The 18,179-nt window shown below is 40.0% G+C and overlaps 1 protein-coding gene across 1 annotated transcript in view; it reads right to left on the reverse strand.

Moving 5' to 3' along the window:
• The window catches only part of LOC139727374 (vascular endothelial growth factor receptor 1-like), a 91,036-nt gene that overhangs the window by 36,226 nt on the left and 36,631 nt on the right, over nucleotides 1-18,179 (reverse strand). Inside the window, exon 2 of the mRNA XM_071638333.1 lies at nucleotides 6,513-6,869. Coding sequence (XP_071494434.1) covers nucleotides 6,513-6,869 — 357 coding nt within the window. The remainder of the gene's footprint in view (nucleotides 1-6,512; nucleotides 6,870-18,179) is intronic.

The raw sequence follows: 18,179 nt of genomic DNA on the forward strand, positions 1-18,179 counted from the left end.
GCAATACAGTTTATATGCAACGCCTATTATATGCCATTGTTATTAAAACAAATTAATGCAAGTCATTAACTTAAGCGACCTTGTAATCATGTTAATCAAGGTTAAAAGTATTAGACGTGAAAGTCGTGTTACACACAAAGCATTTGTTATACATCCTAACTAATTTCTCTTTTACCGCTTCCACCCCCCCCCCCCCCCCACCGCCACTACCACCACCTTCGATGATCACCTTACAGGGATTTCAAGGGATTAGTTGAGGTGACGATTTCGCCTTTAACTTTTTATGAGATACTTAGAAACCGCTTTGTGCAATGTTAAAGGGTATGGCAATTTTAAGGGGAATTCATAGTTTATTTTATGAAAACCAGTTTTGAAATGACTGCGATATCCAAAAAACAAAGTAAAGCAAAGCGATCCTCATAAAAGGTGGGTCCCACCTTTTATACGATCGCTTTGTTTTGGTTTAAAAGCAATTTTCATCAAATAAACTTTGAATTCCTCTTAGAATTACATACTCTTTCATATTTCATAAAAGGTTTCTCATTATCTCAAAGAAATCATCATTAAAAAAGGTTGGAAACATGAAGTCCAATCTCAACCGAAACTGTATACCATCCCTTTAATTCTTGTTTTCTAATGTTGTGTCGCTTTTATACATAGTGACTCATCCGTGACAAAAGTATAAAACACATTACACAGAGGAAGCAAAGTAAATGCTTATTGGAAGATTGAATACGTTATGGATGGCGCACAATAGAGTGAAAACATATTAATTTTGTTCCTGTTCATTTAACGGTTTTTGCGTCGAGTTGGTTCAGTAGTTACACACTAATTATTCAGTATTTTGCGTAATTGCCATGATAAAAGAATAATTGCTATTATTACTCAAAACACTGAATAAAAGATGTAAAGTACGTTCATAAAGGGCAATTTGATAATCATTTGCAAACTTATTCGTATTGTTACGTGAGACGGTATTCATCCTGCCAATAATACTTCCCATATAGATGAACTCAGGGAGATAGTATTTGGCTAAAATTGTATTTTTTGGTCTATATGTTTTTTTTTTCTCCAGTAGCTGCATCGCATTCGAGTTATTGTATTATTGGTGGAATCTCAAACTAGGTATACACACGAATCACACGTATTGCCTCTGACAGTTTTATAGCTTGTATTCTTCTGGGAGGAGTATAAAGGGCGGAATACAAGACTACAGAATTAATTGGGCATTGAAGGATAATTATCTTTCACATCTTTTATAGGGATTTCTCTTTTTTTTCCTACAAAGTGTGTTTGACTGAAAGACAGACTGTTAACTATGTTTATTGGAAGTAGTACTTTGAGTGAGTGGTGAACAGTTTCCTTTAACTCCAAAGAGTTCCGGCGTGCATGAGCGAAAGTTTCCTATGATAAAATTACAAAGCCTCCGCCGGAACACAGTCCGCCGCGGACTACATGTTGTATACTACGACCAGGGAAGTGAGACGAAAGCCACCTCCCTACTAAACTAATGACAAACCTTATCGGAATGATGCAAGTCATCTATCTGCGTAGAATAAATGAGCCTCAAACACTAAAGCAGCTGTCACATTTCATAGCTTTCTTGAAGAGACTGTGACGTAAAACTCCTATCTTTTAAAGGGATATTCCGTCCTGACATTATGCTGCTTGATATAACAGGGAAAAAAATATCAGAGAAGTAAATATGTGAAAATTTTGGAAAAAAACCAACACATTAAAAAAAGCTATGTATATTGTAGAATTCTAAGATGGAAAGACAACTTGGCAACTCTGCGTGATGTAAGTCTTATAGAACAGCAGCTCTCCAATCATTTTGTACGCAAAACTTCACGAATTCTAATTTTCCTAATACTTTGAGCGCAGACAGTACGTAACCTCTGAGGAAGACACACATACATTATACAAAAAGCAAACGTAATATTCTTGTTATTACCAAGAGCAGGTCAAAAAAAAATAAATAAAGGGAGGAAAATGAAAAATTTGTGAATTTTAGTGTACAAACCGAAAGTATAGACCTTCTCAACACTTATCACAAAGTTTCTCTTACTCTCAAAACCTTAACAGTTCACATTTGTGTGTGTGTGTGTGGGTGTGTGTGTGTATGTTTCTGATTCATTTCTAAAGATTTTCACTAACAAAACATACAAAGCAACATGATAATGCTTATCAGGGTAAAACAGACCTCAGCAGTCAACACTGATGAGGGCAAAGGGTTTATTCATCTATCATGTGACTGTCTATAAAATTTCAACTTCATTCGACACATTTTCCTGTTATTAGTGCTTGTGCTCACTAGCTGCACAGTCTGGCAGAATTAGCCTAACCTCGACACGCTTTCCACTCCATCTTTGCCAGTCTTACTTCTTTCGCGTGGGAAGATCAAGGAGAACCATCATGTTTTATTCACATATTGTGTTACCACGATTCATCATCCGATACCGCATGGGTATGTATTTATGCTCCTCGGCAATTAATTGGGGGGGGGGGGGGGGGGGAGGAGGGGCATACGGAGGGGGGGGGGGGGGGTGATTATCATCACTGACCTGTAACACCATCCTTTTATGAGCCAAGATGACATTTCATTGACATGTTAATGGTCCAACAGTGATAGAAGGACCTACGCATTCACATACATGAGCATCACAAACACACGCGACACAAGAAAAATCGCTGCGCCAAGGTGTTTCTGTAGGGTGTAAATTACACCCAAACTGCGGGATTTTGGGACTACAAATAGTAGGTTCATATAACAGTAATATATATGATTTTGTATAAATGTGCAGCACGATGGAACTAGAGAAAACATGTTCACATACTATATGCCATGCAGAATTAAAGCGCATTCATTTGATTCCGACCTTTACCGTATGTCCCCCCCCCCCAAAAAAAAAAAAAATACAACAGGACCCTCCACAATGAGAACTTTAAAAATAGAGAACCAATCCAAATACAGTTTCAGGATATGAAACCATAACTTATTATCCACGTCTTACAGAAATCCCCATCCGATTTGCTTCAGTGGTCAAAGAGAAATGAGGAGTTTTGTAGAGCATGTCAGGAATCCCTTCCCTCCAAGTTCTGTCCATTGTGTTCACACATTGATATGCAGTTCCAAGAGAATCAAAGTGCTAAACTTGGAAGAATCAGACCCATGACATGGTTTACGACAATCCACACTTCTCTGTGACTACTTAACCAAATTGAATGAGGTTTTCTGCAAAATAGAGCTAAGATGTTATATCTTAAAACCCTGAAGTAGCATTTATTGGGAGTTATCAAAGCGAAAATCCGATTGTAATTTTTTTTTGGACATACTATATAAGACAATTAAATTGTTGTCGTTATCCTCAAAACACAAAATGTTTCACTTTACATATTGATTATTTTGACCACAGAGAGATACGGGTAGCAATCACAAGCATGCAGATCATGCAAATTAGGTGTGGTGATGATGTCACAGTTTTACTAATCTTCCACTAACCTCTGAAACAAAAGCCTTTACTCATACCTTCCTTTGTGACATGAGATCAACCGAAAAACACTTGCACTTGAAATGTTGCAGGTACTAGTATTGTATTGTCGGAATAGTATTTATTATATCCCTCATGTAAAGCTTCTTGCCATAGGATTGTACAGAGCACGAACATGGTGTAGTTTTACTAGCTAGCTACGAGCAGCTGGATGCGGTGCAATTGGTTACTAGCCAGCGTGATATAGTACTTTTGGGAATCCACGATTTGCACCCAATCGTGATCGTGTGATCGATATCTACATTTCTCACTTAAGAATGTACGCAGTGCGCGTAGCAGCGATACTTTTGACCGACAGTCCTGTGGCTTGTAGCTTGCTAGCTAGCTAGCGCGGAGAGCTAGAGAGCGCGGAGAGCGCGGTGTACGTGTGCGACAGCATTACAGAAATCTGTGGTGCGAAGATGGCGTGGGTGTGTAACGTTTATAGTGGACGTGTGATCAATGCATTCAGCTCCATTGACAAAGTGACTGCTTCAAGTAACGGAAGAATGATCGCAGGAGGACACCATATCAGGTACGATTTATACCGATTTTGAAGATGATCTGGGTAACGAAGCCGCTTTAGGCCTACTTCTGAAATCTAACGTAGTCCTGGACCTCCTCAATCTTTCGGAGTTTTGCATGCTGTAGTGTAGCTCGTGTGTAGGAATCAATAACAGCGCAGCGGTGTCGTTCGGTACGCGCTGCACGCACTGCTGCTGCACTGCTACGGCCTAACGTTAGATTTATCGTTCACGAAACCTGCACACTTTTCCAAAAGGGAACCGTCATTACTCAAGTAAAATGCTCGAGAGGGATATAAAACAAATATCGACTGCTTTCTTTCGGGCCATGGTAAAACTATTTGACCTCGGTGATGTCTCAACAGTGCCATGTCCCTCGACTTCGTCTCGGGACATAGCACTGTTGAGACATCACCTCGGTGCAAATAGTTTTACCATCTCCCTCTGCAGCAGTCGATATTTGTATACTATAAAATCCATTAAAGAACACAATGGGCACGGTAAGTCGCTGTCGGAAATATTCAATATTATATCCCTCAAGTAAAGCTTCTTGCCATAGGATTGTACAGAGCACGAACATGGTGTAGTTTTACTAGCTAGCTACGAGCAGCTGGATGCGGTGCAGTTGGTTACTAGCCAGCGTGATATAGTACTTTTGGGAATCCACGATTTGCACCCAATCGTGATCGTGTGATCGATATCTACATTTCTCACTTAAGAATGTACGCAGTGCGCGTAGTAGCGATACTTTTGAGCGACAGTCCTGTAGCTAGCTAGCTAGCGCTAAGAGCTAGCTAGAGAGCGCGGAGCGCGCGGTGTGCGACAGCATTACAGAAATCTGTGGTGCGATGGCGTGGGTGTGTGTAACGTTAGTGGACGTGTGATCAATGCATTCAGCCCAATTGACAAAGTGACTGCTCAAGTAACGAAAGAATGATCGCAGGAGGACACCATATCAGGTACGAATCATACCGATTTTGAAGATGATCTGGGTAACGAAGCCGCTTTAGGCCTACTTCTGAAATCTAACGTAGTCCTGGACCTCCTCGATCTTTCGGAGTTATGCACGCTGTAGCGTAGCTCGTGTGTAGGAATCAACAACAGCGCAGCGGTGTCGTTCGGTACTTATACGCGCTGCAGGCACTGCTGCTGCACTGCTACGGCCTAACGTTAGATTTATCGTTCACGAAACCTGCACACTTTTCCAAAAGGAAACCGTCATTACTCTAGTAAAATGCTCGAGAGGGATATTAAACAAATATCGACTGCTTTCTTTCGGGCCATGGTAAAACTATTTGACCTCGGTGATGTCTCAACAGTGCCATGTCCCTCGACTTCGTCTCGGGACATAGCACTGTTGAGACATCACCTCGGTGCAAATAGTTTTACCATCTCCCTCTGCAGCAGTCGATATTTGTATATCATTATATAAGGGTAAAATACACTATTTCGGAGAGATTATGGGTCTCCTATAAGGTAAATCCAATAGTCATACGGACCATTCTGTATCATCAGTCTCCATCCTTAACAATCATCATCTACACATCACAATCACACGATTTTGATATCACACACAAATTGCCTTTTTTTCCGATGTCACAGGTGTAATGTAAAACTTGACATCCCGCGAGTTATACTTCCCCAAAGTTTGCAGCGCTGAGGGAAAACATTGTCTCGAGGGGAAAATATAACTCCAAAGGGACTGTAAATTGTTGTATTACAACAACACATAGTGCAATGTTTGATATAATAGGGAGATTTAGATTTGCGACGCGGGCGTTTCAGACGACGAATGCGTTGATCGTCCTCCTCTCTCCCTGCGTCGTGTTGCAAAGTAGCTTTAGATTACGCTAGAACATGTAGAACGCAACCTATCAAAAGTAAAATGGCGCCCCCATATGATCAGTGCATCAAGTAGCTCTCTGCGGACGTAAAACTATCAAAGAACGCGTAGTGAAAACTACATTTTGACAAGCTATTCTGCGCATGCGCAGAACGTGTCTCCCTCCTCCCCCCCCCCCCCCCCATATGAACGTCAGCGTCGCAAAAATCTAAAACTCCCTACTATAATATATTATGGTCTACATAAAACAAACAGCATCATCTCGTCATAGTCCCGTCAATAAGCCGTCGGCAAACAGTCAAAGTCAGCAATTACATTACCTGACCTGACGTCATTGCTCGCAAAATAACGAGTTAGTATTGCATTATGAACAATTACCGAACATAGGGCCTATGTAGACAACGTCGTAGGTGATAATAGGGAGCTTTAGATTTTAGACGCGCGGACGTTCAAAGGAAAAAAAAAACATGGTCTGAGCGTGCGCAGTAGCTTGACGTGCGCTACTGCGCACGCTCAGACCATGTTTTTTTTTTTCCTCTTTGAACGTCCGCGCGTCTAAAATCTAAAGCTCCCTAATAATGAGATGACAACACAATATATCTTTAATATACACACCTAGAACGGACAGCGTCATGTTCCTACTGGCTACAGCATCACCGTAGCTAACTCGACACGTGTACTTTCCGGCGTAGGACGACGTCGTTTTGGAAATGAACAGCGTGGCGGGGCGAACTATCGCAACCCCTTCCGTAACGTCGGACGGGGTCAACCGTACGGTACCCTGGTGACGGGCGATCTCGACACCGTCTTTAAACCAGGCGATGATGGCAACAGGTCGAGGGACATCTTGCGCCCCTTCGTCATGTTCCGAGGATATTGTGTAGTTGCATTCGAGTGAGCTGGCACTCCCCTCGTCGATTTCGTACGAGACTTGCGGAGCGGACACCCTCACTATTTGGCATAAACATGGCTCTGTATGGACAGAAAGGGAAATATAGAGATAGTATTGTGAACACTATCATTCGATGAAAGCTCGAAGAAGTCAAAGAAAAAAAAGAAACATACCCATTGGGCTTGGTATCATATATGTTTAGAAAAAGTGCGACTCGACAGTTTTCTTTTTTGTCTTATGTTCTAATTGTAAAACAGTATTTCCATATTACAAAAATAAATCGACATACACACAATTTGTACAAACATAAAATATAATATACAATGTGCATTGCATAATACAGAATGCACAGTATAGTAATGCGATGATGATCTGCATAATTAATTCAGTGCATACAAAACGCAGTTCGAGTGTACAGCCTACATTTTCTTATAGGGGAAAATGTCGAGTTGTAAAGAATGCATAACACAACATGCATAGTTATGTCCAAGTAAATATTAGATTGTTACATCAAAAGGGGTGGTTTCTCGAACATCGGGATTCGGCAAATATGCAGGAAACGGAACACTAGAGGTTTCCGTTTGTAAAGGGGTCGTACATCAGTACATGTAGAGTTTTGGTTGAGATGCTGATGGGGCTTTGATTTTTTTTTTTTTTGAGAGAGAGAGAGAGAGATAACAAGAGTTTTACTTAACACACATGTAAGAGCGTACAGTTCTCGAGCAATTCAGAGTTTATTTGATGAAAATCGGTTTTAAAATGGTTGAAATACCCCAAAACAAAGTGGTCCTAAAAGGTTGGATCTATACGGTACCCACCTCAACGATAACTAACTATATTATATACCACCCTTTTAAGGTATAGGTCTACTTTTTTGAAGTTTCTGATAATGTTGTGTGACATCCTTCCATGCTACTTGAGAACTCTAAACTATTCATACAACTGAACTTTCACAAACAGCTGACAGAATATCAAGGAGCATGTTATTACATACGTGTGTAGGCAAGGTCATTCCCGATCATGCTTCACGATGACAACAATGTCATATCGCGTGTATTATATCTCTTTGGTAAAGATATTATATTATTATGGTGAAATATCATATGGTACAGGATTTTAGAAAACAGCAGAATTACTGGAATTAATGCCACTATATCGATTACTATGACGTCTCCCCAACGCCACCCTCGATCGTGCACGTGAACATTTAGGAGTACTTTGAGGTATACTGGCACTTTCCATTGAATGTTTCCATCTGTTTTATGGGGAGTTGCATACAAAGAGCACAACGTGTTTATGTTTAAACCAAAATGAGATTCAGCGGGTTTTCAAAGGAAAATGAAAAACATTTTGTGCGAACGTTCTGTATTCCTCTCAATCCTGTCTTCCCAGAGATATAGGCCTATTTTACTGCCTGCCACTTCTCTCCAGCTCTCAGCATTCAACCCTTCATACCGATCACCACAAATAATCTAATTTTGATAGTCATTTTGAAACTGGGATGATTTCACCAGCGTGGAATCCTCAGATGGGAATAACAGTATTCTTGTAAAGATAACAAAGCCACTTTTATGCTGACTAACTTTTGCAACCGCGCATGCAGTGGATGTTGTGAAAACATGTAAATATCGTGTCGTGTAAAATGGAGTCGATTTCTACACATACGACATAATACTCAAGAACAATCATTCCCCGTCGAACTTACAAATATAAAAAGAGTTAGGATGAATGTCGTTGTAAAATGAATGTCGTCATTGTCATCACTTTCACCGTTATCATTATTTTCATTAATATCAGTAAATATAGTAGTAAAGTCGTATATTTTCATTTGGTTATTGTTATCATTATTACCATTATTGTTAAAGTAGCAGTAGCATTTTGCAGTATTATTATCAATTACCACCGTACTATCATCTTTGTCGCGTAAGTAATGCTGGGTGAAAACAATATACTCTTTACACTCCTCCATGCAAAAGTGTCGACTAATTTCCTTCTGTCAAGCATGCAAAATTCAGAACGAAAATAAGGATGGGGCACAATTATCACGCTGGTAAATATAATAATATGATGGGATACCAAGCAATCGGCCTAGGCTAGCCTCTTCACTGTAAACAGCGCTCTCCCATAGGGCCGTGTCATTATCATTAAACCAGGGCAATGCCGGGCACTAATTTATACACCTGGGTCGAGTAGGACAATTCGAGCTAGACATCTTGTCAGTGGACAACCTCACTGGGCAGGATTAAAACACGAAGTTTGTATTTAAATCCAGAGCCCTACACTGTAAAAACATCGGTGTTAGATTTAACACCACGGGTGTTAAATCTAACACCGATCAAACTTCAGAGGACCACACCCACAGGTGTTAAAAATGCACTGTGATGGTGTTGAAAAGTGTTCACCTGACACTTCGTGGTGTTAATTTGACACTGTACCTGGTGTTATTTTGACACTGTACTGGTGTTAATTAAAAAATGACACCACATGGTGTTGATTTGATATTTGCTGGTGTTAATATCAATGGTTTAACACCCGTCCAGCTTCAATAAGAGACCACACCAGCTGGTGTTACTTTGGTGTAAATTTATTTTCACATTTTTTCAAAAATCTAGTATTTTAATGTAAAATTCTTGATTGTCTTGTTTAAATTACAAATCAACAAGAAGTGCAGTTACTAAGAATCTCTTCAAAAAACAGTTTAAAATTTGGAAATGACACCCGGAGGTGTTAATTTAACACCATAAATGAGCACCGAAAATTTGACACCAGCTCGGTGTTCACTATTTAACACCGGACTTTTTGCAGTGTATACACAAAGGCCAGGAAGGCAAGAGTCATTCTCCCACTTCCATGACTTCCCTGAGATGCCCCAAGCGGAGACGACAAACCAACGATCGACATTAAATCGTTCCTCGACCTACTATCATCGGGAGAATGGATTGTGCGGTGGACATGATTGAAACTTTCTATCTAGGAAGAGAAAGCCAAAATTGTCGTTTCATCTGCCAGTGCATCCCCAGAATCATCATTCTTATTACCGCCGTCCCGCCGGAGATGGCTTACATGTACGTAGAAGATCAGCACTGTCAACCACACCAATATTTCGCCATCATGGAAACGAGACGGACCTGACAAGGCTAATCTCCCTCCATGCGATTCATACAAATCCGGTCCGCTCCAGAGGAGTCATCTAGAATTTCATACTGTATGGGGTTTAAAGGACAAGTCCACTTTCATATACACGTGGATTGAGTGAATGCAGCCATATTATTAGTAGAACACATCGATGAAAGTTTTGGGGAAATCGGACATACGATGCAAAAGTTATGAATTTTTTTAGGTTTTAGTGTTGGAACCGCTGGACGAGGAGACTACCAGAGGTTATGACGTCATGTGTGGACAACAATAAAAAGAAAATATAAAGGGAGTTTCACAACAATTCACTTTCATCTCACTTTTCTAGTATAATGAAAGAGCATTTGACTTACCGCCTTCAGAAAGCAGGGGGAATAATTGCTACCCCGGCTTAACAAATGTCAGTATCAAGTTAAGGAATGTATAATTTTCATGAAAAATGAATTTTTGTGGAATTCCCTTTATATTATTGCTGTCCACATGTGACGTCATAACCTCTAGTAGTCTCCTCATCCAGCGGTTCCAACACCAGAACTGTCCTTTAAAGGGAATCCCGGATGCTCTCTGATCTGATTCTCCCATGATCTATGTCTCTTATACTACACCCTCACCATCGTTCCCTTGCATGTACACTTACATGTACATGCACACAAGCCGTTCGTATACGAGTAACTGACTGCTCGTTGCCAGCTGAACAATGATGTCCCGAATGATGTGACGTGTGTGACGTCACCTTAAGATTAAGGTGACGTCACATCACGGCAGAGAGAGACTCAGGTGTGATACCACGCCAAGATGGGTAAAGCCGATTAAAGACAAAAAGAAACAACAAAAATACACATATTCATTCACTGAGGGCAGAATTACTATTAAAACATTGCAAATTCATAATCTATATGCTAAGAGTTTGCCCAAAGCTCCTAATTCGTTTGGTGTATTCAAGTTCCTTTTTAAAAGGTTGTGACGGATCTTTTCAAGCCGACACAGTTGTCGCCAGATTAAGTCCATGGAGTTCAATTATGATCTGAGTTGCACAAGTCCAACCGTAGCAATTGACTCAGACTATATATGCCAGGAAATACGCTGTAGGCAGAAACAAAAAGTGAACCATAACTCGAATATCCTTTCGCAGATATTCCAATTCAAACTGAAAAGCATGTTCCATTTTGTGTGTGTGACATTAAGAAAAAAAATAGTGTAATCACTTTCAACTTGAAAAGCCTCTTCAATTATCATCGGTAATACGCATTGGAATCATTATACTTATCTAGAGGCACCACATGAAATCCGGAGTGTTCAAGTTGAGCTCAGGTGAATGAAGAAAGGGGGAAGGATAACGAAAAAGGGATGTCTGCTCTTCACATTAAATTACCTTGATCAGCTTACAACCAAACCCGTTAATGCATTTACCCTTGAGAAGACAACATGAAGGACATTGATAGAATGCGATATACAATTACTATTATGCAAGTCTGCCACAATAATCATATAGAGGTGACAGGCTGACTTTCATCTCACTATCTCCCATCCAAATTAATTTCGTCCAGAGGCTGATGTTACAGTCAACGTTGGAGTAAAGAATAAGTTTTCTGTGGAGGCACGAGCGTGCAGCCTCCGTCACGCCGTTTGATCGTTTCACGCACGACACGCCCACACTGCGACCTATCCATTACAAATTGGTTTTGAAACAACTGCTTCATTAAAGGGATGGCATAGTTTTGATTAAGATGGAACTTCAGGTTTCCAACTTTTTGAGATGATGAGATAATGAGAAACATCTTTCAAAGTATGTTAAAGCGCATGATTCTAAGAGGAATTTAATGTATATTTGATGAAAATTGGTTTTGAAAAGGCCTTGATGTCCACGACAAAGTGATCCTTAAAAAAAATGTGACCCACTTTTTAATTAGGATCGCTTTGTTTTACTTAGTTTTCGGATATTTCAGCCATTTTAAAACGGGTTTTCACCAAATAAACTTTGTGGTTATTAATTATCTCGCGCAAAGTTAAAAGCTGAATCTCCATCTCAATCAATATACCACCCCTTTAACGTTACTACCAGCAAGACGGCAATGAATAATGATGAAGGAGGAACCACGGAACAAGAGAAAGTTGGTAGTTATCAGTTATAAATGTGAAAACAGGCAACATAAGAAGTAAATATAAAAGTGATGGTTGTGAGCATGATGATCAAGTAGGCATATAATTATAGTACTAATGAAAAAGAATAATTACAATATTTACAATGATAATGATAATGATATTAATCAAATTAATAATTATTATAACAATGATGATAATATCGACAGCAATAATAATAACGACAATAACGATAAGAATAATGATGATGATAATAATAATAATAATAATAATAATAATAATAATAATAATGATAATAATAATAATTCATTATTATTACCATCATCATTAATCATTGTTATTATCATTATTATCATCATCATCATCATCATTATTATTATTCATTATCATAAGATAAAAAAATAATAAAGATGATACATTCATGACATTTCTTCCCTCTAGGAAGCCGCAGCCAATATCCTTATCGGAAGGAGAATAGCCGAGCGAGTCTTTAAAATACGGGATGGCAGGAATCCAAATTTTACATATATATCAAGATAGGGCGGAAATTTAGGAAACCTTGGGAGAGGAGGTTAGAATCTTTAAAAGCACGGTAACGCCACTTTTAGCGAAGTGTCATTGACGATGGTTAACTAGATAATGCACCTAAGAGATAAATGAGTTCAACTCCATTCAGTATGCAGTTGGAATAATGCATGTCTGTCTCGCCAGTCATTAAAGCATTTTACTTGTCTATAAAGGCATTCTGTACAAAGAGGAATGTGTACATAATGGACCGTTCAGCCCAAGCAGAGACTTGTCTGAAAAAAAAAAGTGAATCTTAAGTCACGTGCTTCTCCGGATGGACGTTTCTACTACTCTTCCCAACTCACTTCCGGACTTCCGGACGTTCTGCATGTGCGTGCCCGGTCGTGAAGCAGCTATAGTGTAATATATCCATGGTAGGTGTATAGATAGTAACCAAACAACAAATGAATACATGACTAAACACCTGTATCCATGAAAAGTACATTGTATTATGTCTATTACACACATCCACAATAAGTAATTCTTTCGGTATTATCATTTTTATGCTATCACCTTCTCTTCCTCTTCCGTTGCTTCTCCTTCCGCCTTTCCTCTTCCAAGAATCCAATCTATTTGCCTGGTACCGTTTGTGATTCCCTCGAGAAATTGGCCCCTGAGTTTAAGAGGTCTCACTCGGTAACGTGACATGACAAATATGAATGGGTCAGGTGCATTTGCTGCTTGTTATTCATTTCTGCTTAAAGGCTTTCGGAAATATTATCAAAAGCCATCGGACAGGTAGGTCAATTTGGCAGGCGGATGACCAGAAATAAAACGCCGTTGCGCAAATTATGTCAAAGTTTGGGGATGTACTTGAATTCAATATGGTGGACAGCAAGATTGGTAAAAGGATAGCGCGAATAGAAGTTAGAACGTTCTGCAGCTGCAAGAAAACTGACCGGAAGATGAGTCGGACATCGCGACGCCGGCTTCTGTTATCAATCTGGCCCAGTCGAAGGAAAGAGGTGTAAAATATCCGTTTCTACAGAAATCAACAAATCTTACAAACCCATCGATACTTCATTCGATCAATACTGATCGAACAATCGATCTATCGATGACACCATTCACCATTCAAGATTAAAGACCTTGCCATTTAGAGTTTGATGAAATCTCACACAAAATCACATCAAAGTATGTAAAATACGATAGATATAGCAACAAGAAAATCAAGCTGAGTCATTGTTTTGTCTCGCTCTGCTTTAGTTCCCCTTATCATCGTGCTCTTAGCGTACGTTATACGCGGAGTGTTACTCCGCACATTCATGTGGAAAAGCGCCCAAATGTATTGTAATATCATTATCATTATTCTATATCTCGTCGGAACCATTTTGACCATTTCTCTCATGGTTACGGTGTGTATAAAGATTGCTAGACAAAGCAAACAACAACGAAAAGAAAAGTGTATTAGACAAGAACAGGTGAGCTAAAGATTCAACAACGGTATTTATAGCAACGAAATCGAATGCGGACGCAACAACGCATACTACAGGGTATAACTTCATTGTGATAACGATGACCTATCTTTTACAAGTACCGAAAACTGATGAATTCAAGGGAAAAGCGTATATCATTGATCCCTTCAAGTTATTCCAAACAGTTTTCAATTCCTCTTCTGTCGTCTTTATCTTTCCCTTTCTTCTCTTCCTTTCTTCTTTTTTTATTCTCCGTTATTATTCTGATTACACAGGAATTTGTAAGGATGATTACACGTGCTGACCCACAAAGATTAACTGTTTAGCAACTCTGTATTTACACTGACAATCGTGGAAATAAAATCCAAACCTGCTGCTAAGATCATTATTTTTATCTCCAGAACGACCACGTAGATGAATGCGCTTTCGGTTTCCCTAATCTTCGATCTGTTTCGCTTTCCCTTTACTTTTTTTTAAACGTTTACGCTGAATGTGCTGAAGATGATTAAAGGGATAGTATAGTTTTGATTTAGACCTCCACAGTTGTAACTTCAGGTTTCTAACATTTTTGGATTTCTAAGATAATGAGAAATAATGAAAGAGCATGTAATTCCAAGGGGAATTCAATGATTGTTTGATGAAAATTGGTTTTGAAATGACTGAGATACCCAAAACAGAGCAATCTTAATAAAAGGTGGGACCCACCTTTTATTACAACCACTTTGTTTTACTTTGTTGTTGGATATCTCAGCCATTCCAAACCCGAATTCCATCAAAGAAACATTGTATTCCCCATGGAATTACATGCTCTTTCATATTTTATATCAGGTTGGGGGTTTTTTATTTGACTTTGAAATTCTCTTAGAAGGGTATGGTATGCTCTACTCAGTCGGTAGCGCGTCTGCCTCACGATCCTAAGGACCAGGGTTCGAACCCGAGTCTGAACTGAGCAATGTTGTGTGTAATCATACCGTCCCCTCTAACAAGAGGCAAAACACGCTGTCCCTCGGATAGGACCAGGGAGGTGGAAGAGTTCTTTCTTCCACCTCCCTGGATAGGACATAAAATAGAGGTCCCGTGTATGAGCATGGAGGTAGAAAAAGAGACCTCCATGGTATGAGAGAGTCACAACTCATGCACGTAAAAGATCCTGCTTCATTCATTCATCGCAAAGAGCAGGGTGTTTAACCCGGTGAAATGGTCCCACCTCACATCCAACTGGACCCCATGGAAGACCAGCTAGCTGAATACGGCCTATCCAGCCATCTTCACAGATGGAAAATGAACAACAACAATAATTCACAAGTGGTTTCTTGTTATGTCGCAAAAAGTAAAACCCCACTGAGTCCTCATCTCCACCATTACTTAACTATCCCTTTAAACTGTTAACTTTTTAGACTGTTTCCGCTTTGGGTATTTTCTTTTCTTTATCGCTTTCTTACAAACCGCCTTGAGTCGTAACAGTAACGAGAGTATCAGACTTGCTGTGAAAAAAAAAAACACTCAACCAACAACATATAGTTGTGCGGTCTCTTGGATTCATCGCATCCGTATGCCTTATACAGGAAATCCCATTTCATTGATGGCCATCTCATAGCTCTATGATTATTATAAGCATATCAAATGACGCACCAATTTTAATAATGGCAATGACATCAAACAGATCGAGGCCAATGATGAGGGTTTAAACCCAAGACGTGAATATCATCAACATGAAATGTTCTTAATATTTGGCTTGCTGACAACAATACTTCAATGGAATGATAATTTGCAGACCTCGTAAACCCACTTCGTGCATCGAAGTCACGTTTTGACTAGATTGCCCTTAGTGTTTCATTCAAGAACAAAAGTCAAGTCACGAGAGACAAAGGCGGTATTCAAGCCGACTAGTGTACCTCCTTGGAGGGGACTTTTGTCGCCGGCTAGGCCACAGGGATCGGCATTAATCAGAACGGACCAGGCTGGGAGATAAGCAGATGAAGAGAGTCTGAAGAGTGTATGAAGAGACCAAGTAACCATGGTAACATGGAGAACTACAGTCATATACAGTACACTGCGGCTCTTTAGAGACATATTGAAGAAGTGTACAGTACATACATGTAAAGCGATTGATTTCGCCATCTCGTTCTGTCTACATTCTACATGGCAAGCGAACATCACGAATGATCATTCAATAGACGGTGTATAAAGTCTATGGGGATTTCAGAATTTAGCATAGAACGGGCTAAAAAGGTACTCCTTCTGAGAATTATCACATTACGAAGCAGGATATTTTAGCTGATTTCCCGTCGTTTACTTTTGGAGAGATACCCTATCGTAATACCACGTTAGAGAGTATTTCCCGCCCATTCTTGATTACTGATTAAGGACCCATTTAAAAACTGCCATCTCATTCTATTCAACATGCACCAATCATTATTATGAGCGACCCTTAATCGGGGGCTCTAAGTCAATCAGCGCTATCATTCCCGAGAATGTTACTGTCTCAGTTCAGACGACATTGACATAATGATGAGATTAGCAGGATGACGAAAGGTAGTATGCTTCTCTAGATTTCTCATTAAAACGATACCCACGTCTACTTTAATTGTACGTCTAGAGTCGGAAATTAATGATCCAGGAAATGAAAATCGCATGTTACCATGCATGTGATACATACAATCGAATGCTCATGGTCACACGCGATGCTTTCCCCAAATCCCTTACCCCATAATTATTTTGTCTTTCAATATATACGCTTATTACGGCAATCTATATTATACATAATAAACAGAGAGAGAGAGAGAGGGGGGGGGGAGGGGGGAGGGGGGAGGGGGGAGGGGGGGAGGGACAGAGCGGGTGATAAACTGGGTCGAGACAGTGACATTCTGATTTGAAAACTACAACCTTTAGGAGGGAATACCTTTATTGATCTCAGCTATAGCTAGAGCAATTGTGACATCATCTCTCACATATCACATGGCAGTATCCCGCCGCCCTTGCAGCGTAAAGAAAACGTTCCTAATCACAGAACTCTGAGTCTGACTACCACCTACAACTGCTGCAATGACTAAAGTGCGACCACACTGTATGTATCCAAGCATCATAATTTTGTTAAAATGTAATGTAATGTAACGTGAAATTCATTTTACAATATATACATGTGATACATTATGTCATATAAAAGTTTCCGTACGTCACTGCTTTTGAAGCAAACTTGTATCCTTGATGAAGCGCGTTATTCCATGCATGCAAAGCAGGATGGCACGAACGTGAGATAAGAGCAGGTTTTGTAGGAGTGTAATGTGATGACGGATGTGTAGATTAAGATGAGAGACTTTGGGACTTCAGTGAGATAGAGCATTATGTCCACGGTGATGTGAGAGAGTCAGGACAGGTTAACCCTTTTATCACCACCCAGCTCTATCCCACGTAGGGTGTTATCGGTGTTTAGTCTGAAGAAGCGATCCTCACAGGCCTCTGAGATGGAAGGCTTTTATGGTTGGAGAGGAGGAAGGCATGGTAAAATAATGGTTCATTGTTACTTGGTCTAATCTGATGATCTACTTCCCTGTTCGTCTAATACCACTACGGCTAAACTTATTTGGTCTACTATATTTTCGTGTAATGTCCGTTTGGTCTAATCCTCATCTTTGACTAATGCACAGTTTGGCTAATTATCGCCTCGTCTAATGACCAGGTGGTCTAATTACAATTTAGTCTCCTTGGAAAATTTTCCCATTTGCCCTATGATAGACTTATAATAGACTAAACGGTTCAGCCCATCTGGAAGTATAAACTGGTAATGAGTAGCAATTGTAGCAGCAGCAATAGCAGTAGCAGTAGCAATTGAACTACTAACGGTCATTAGACGAACTTGCTGCAGACGAAACGGGATTAGACTGTGTGGGTTGAGACTAAATGGTTTAGACGAAGTGGGAGTAGACCAAATGACAGATCAACGAGAAAGACAGTGAAGATGGGGAAGGAACGAGACCAGAAGGCGAAAGAAGAGAATGCGTGAGATTGAGATGGTAGGAGGAAAGAGAAGAAGAGGATCGAATCGAAAGGAACTCCGTGCAGAGGCAGGGCAAGTGGAGCTGGTATAATAGTCATGACAGTAAGCCACTGGATTTCCCTTGTATCCCGATGCCCGCTTCCAATTTTCTCAGTAATCACGCTTTCACGAGGCGC

The sequence above is a fragment of the Diadema antillarum genome, unplaced genomic scaffold (genome assembly GCF_040938485.1).
Source record: "Diadema antillarum isolate AM-2024a unplaced genomic scaffold, OU_Dant_1.0 seq00000129_RagTag, whole genome shotgun sequence".
Taxonomy (NCBI): Eukaryota; Metazoa; Echinodermata; class Echinoidea; order Diadematoida; family Diadematidae; genus Diadema; species Diadema antillarum.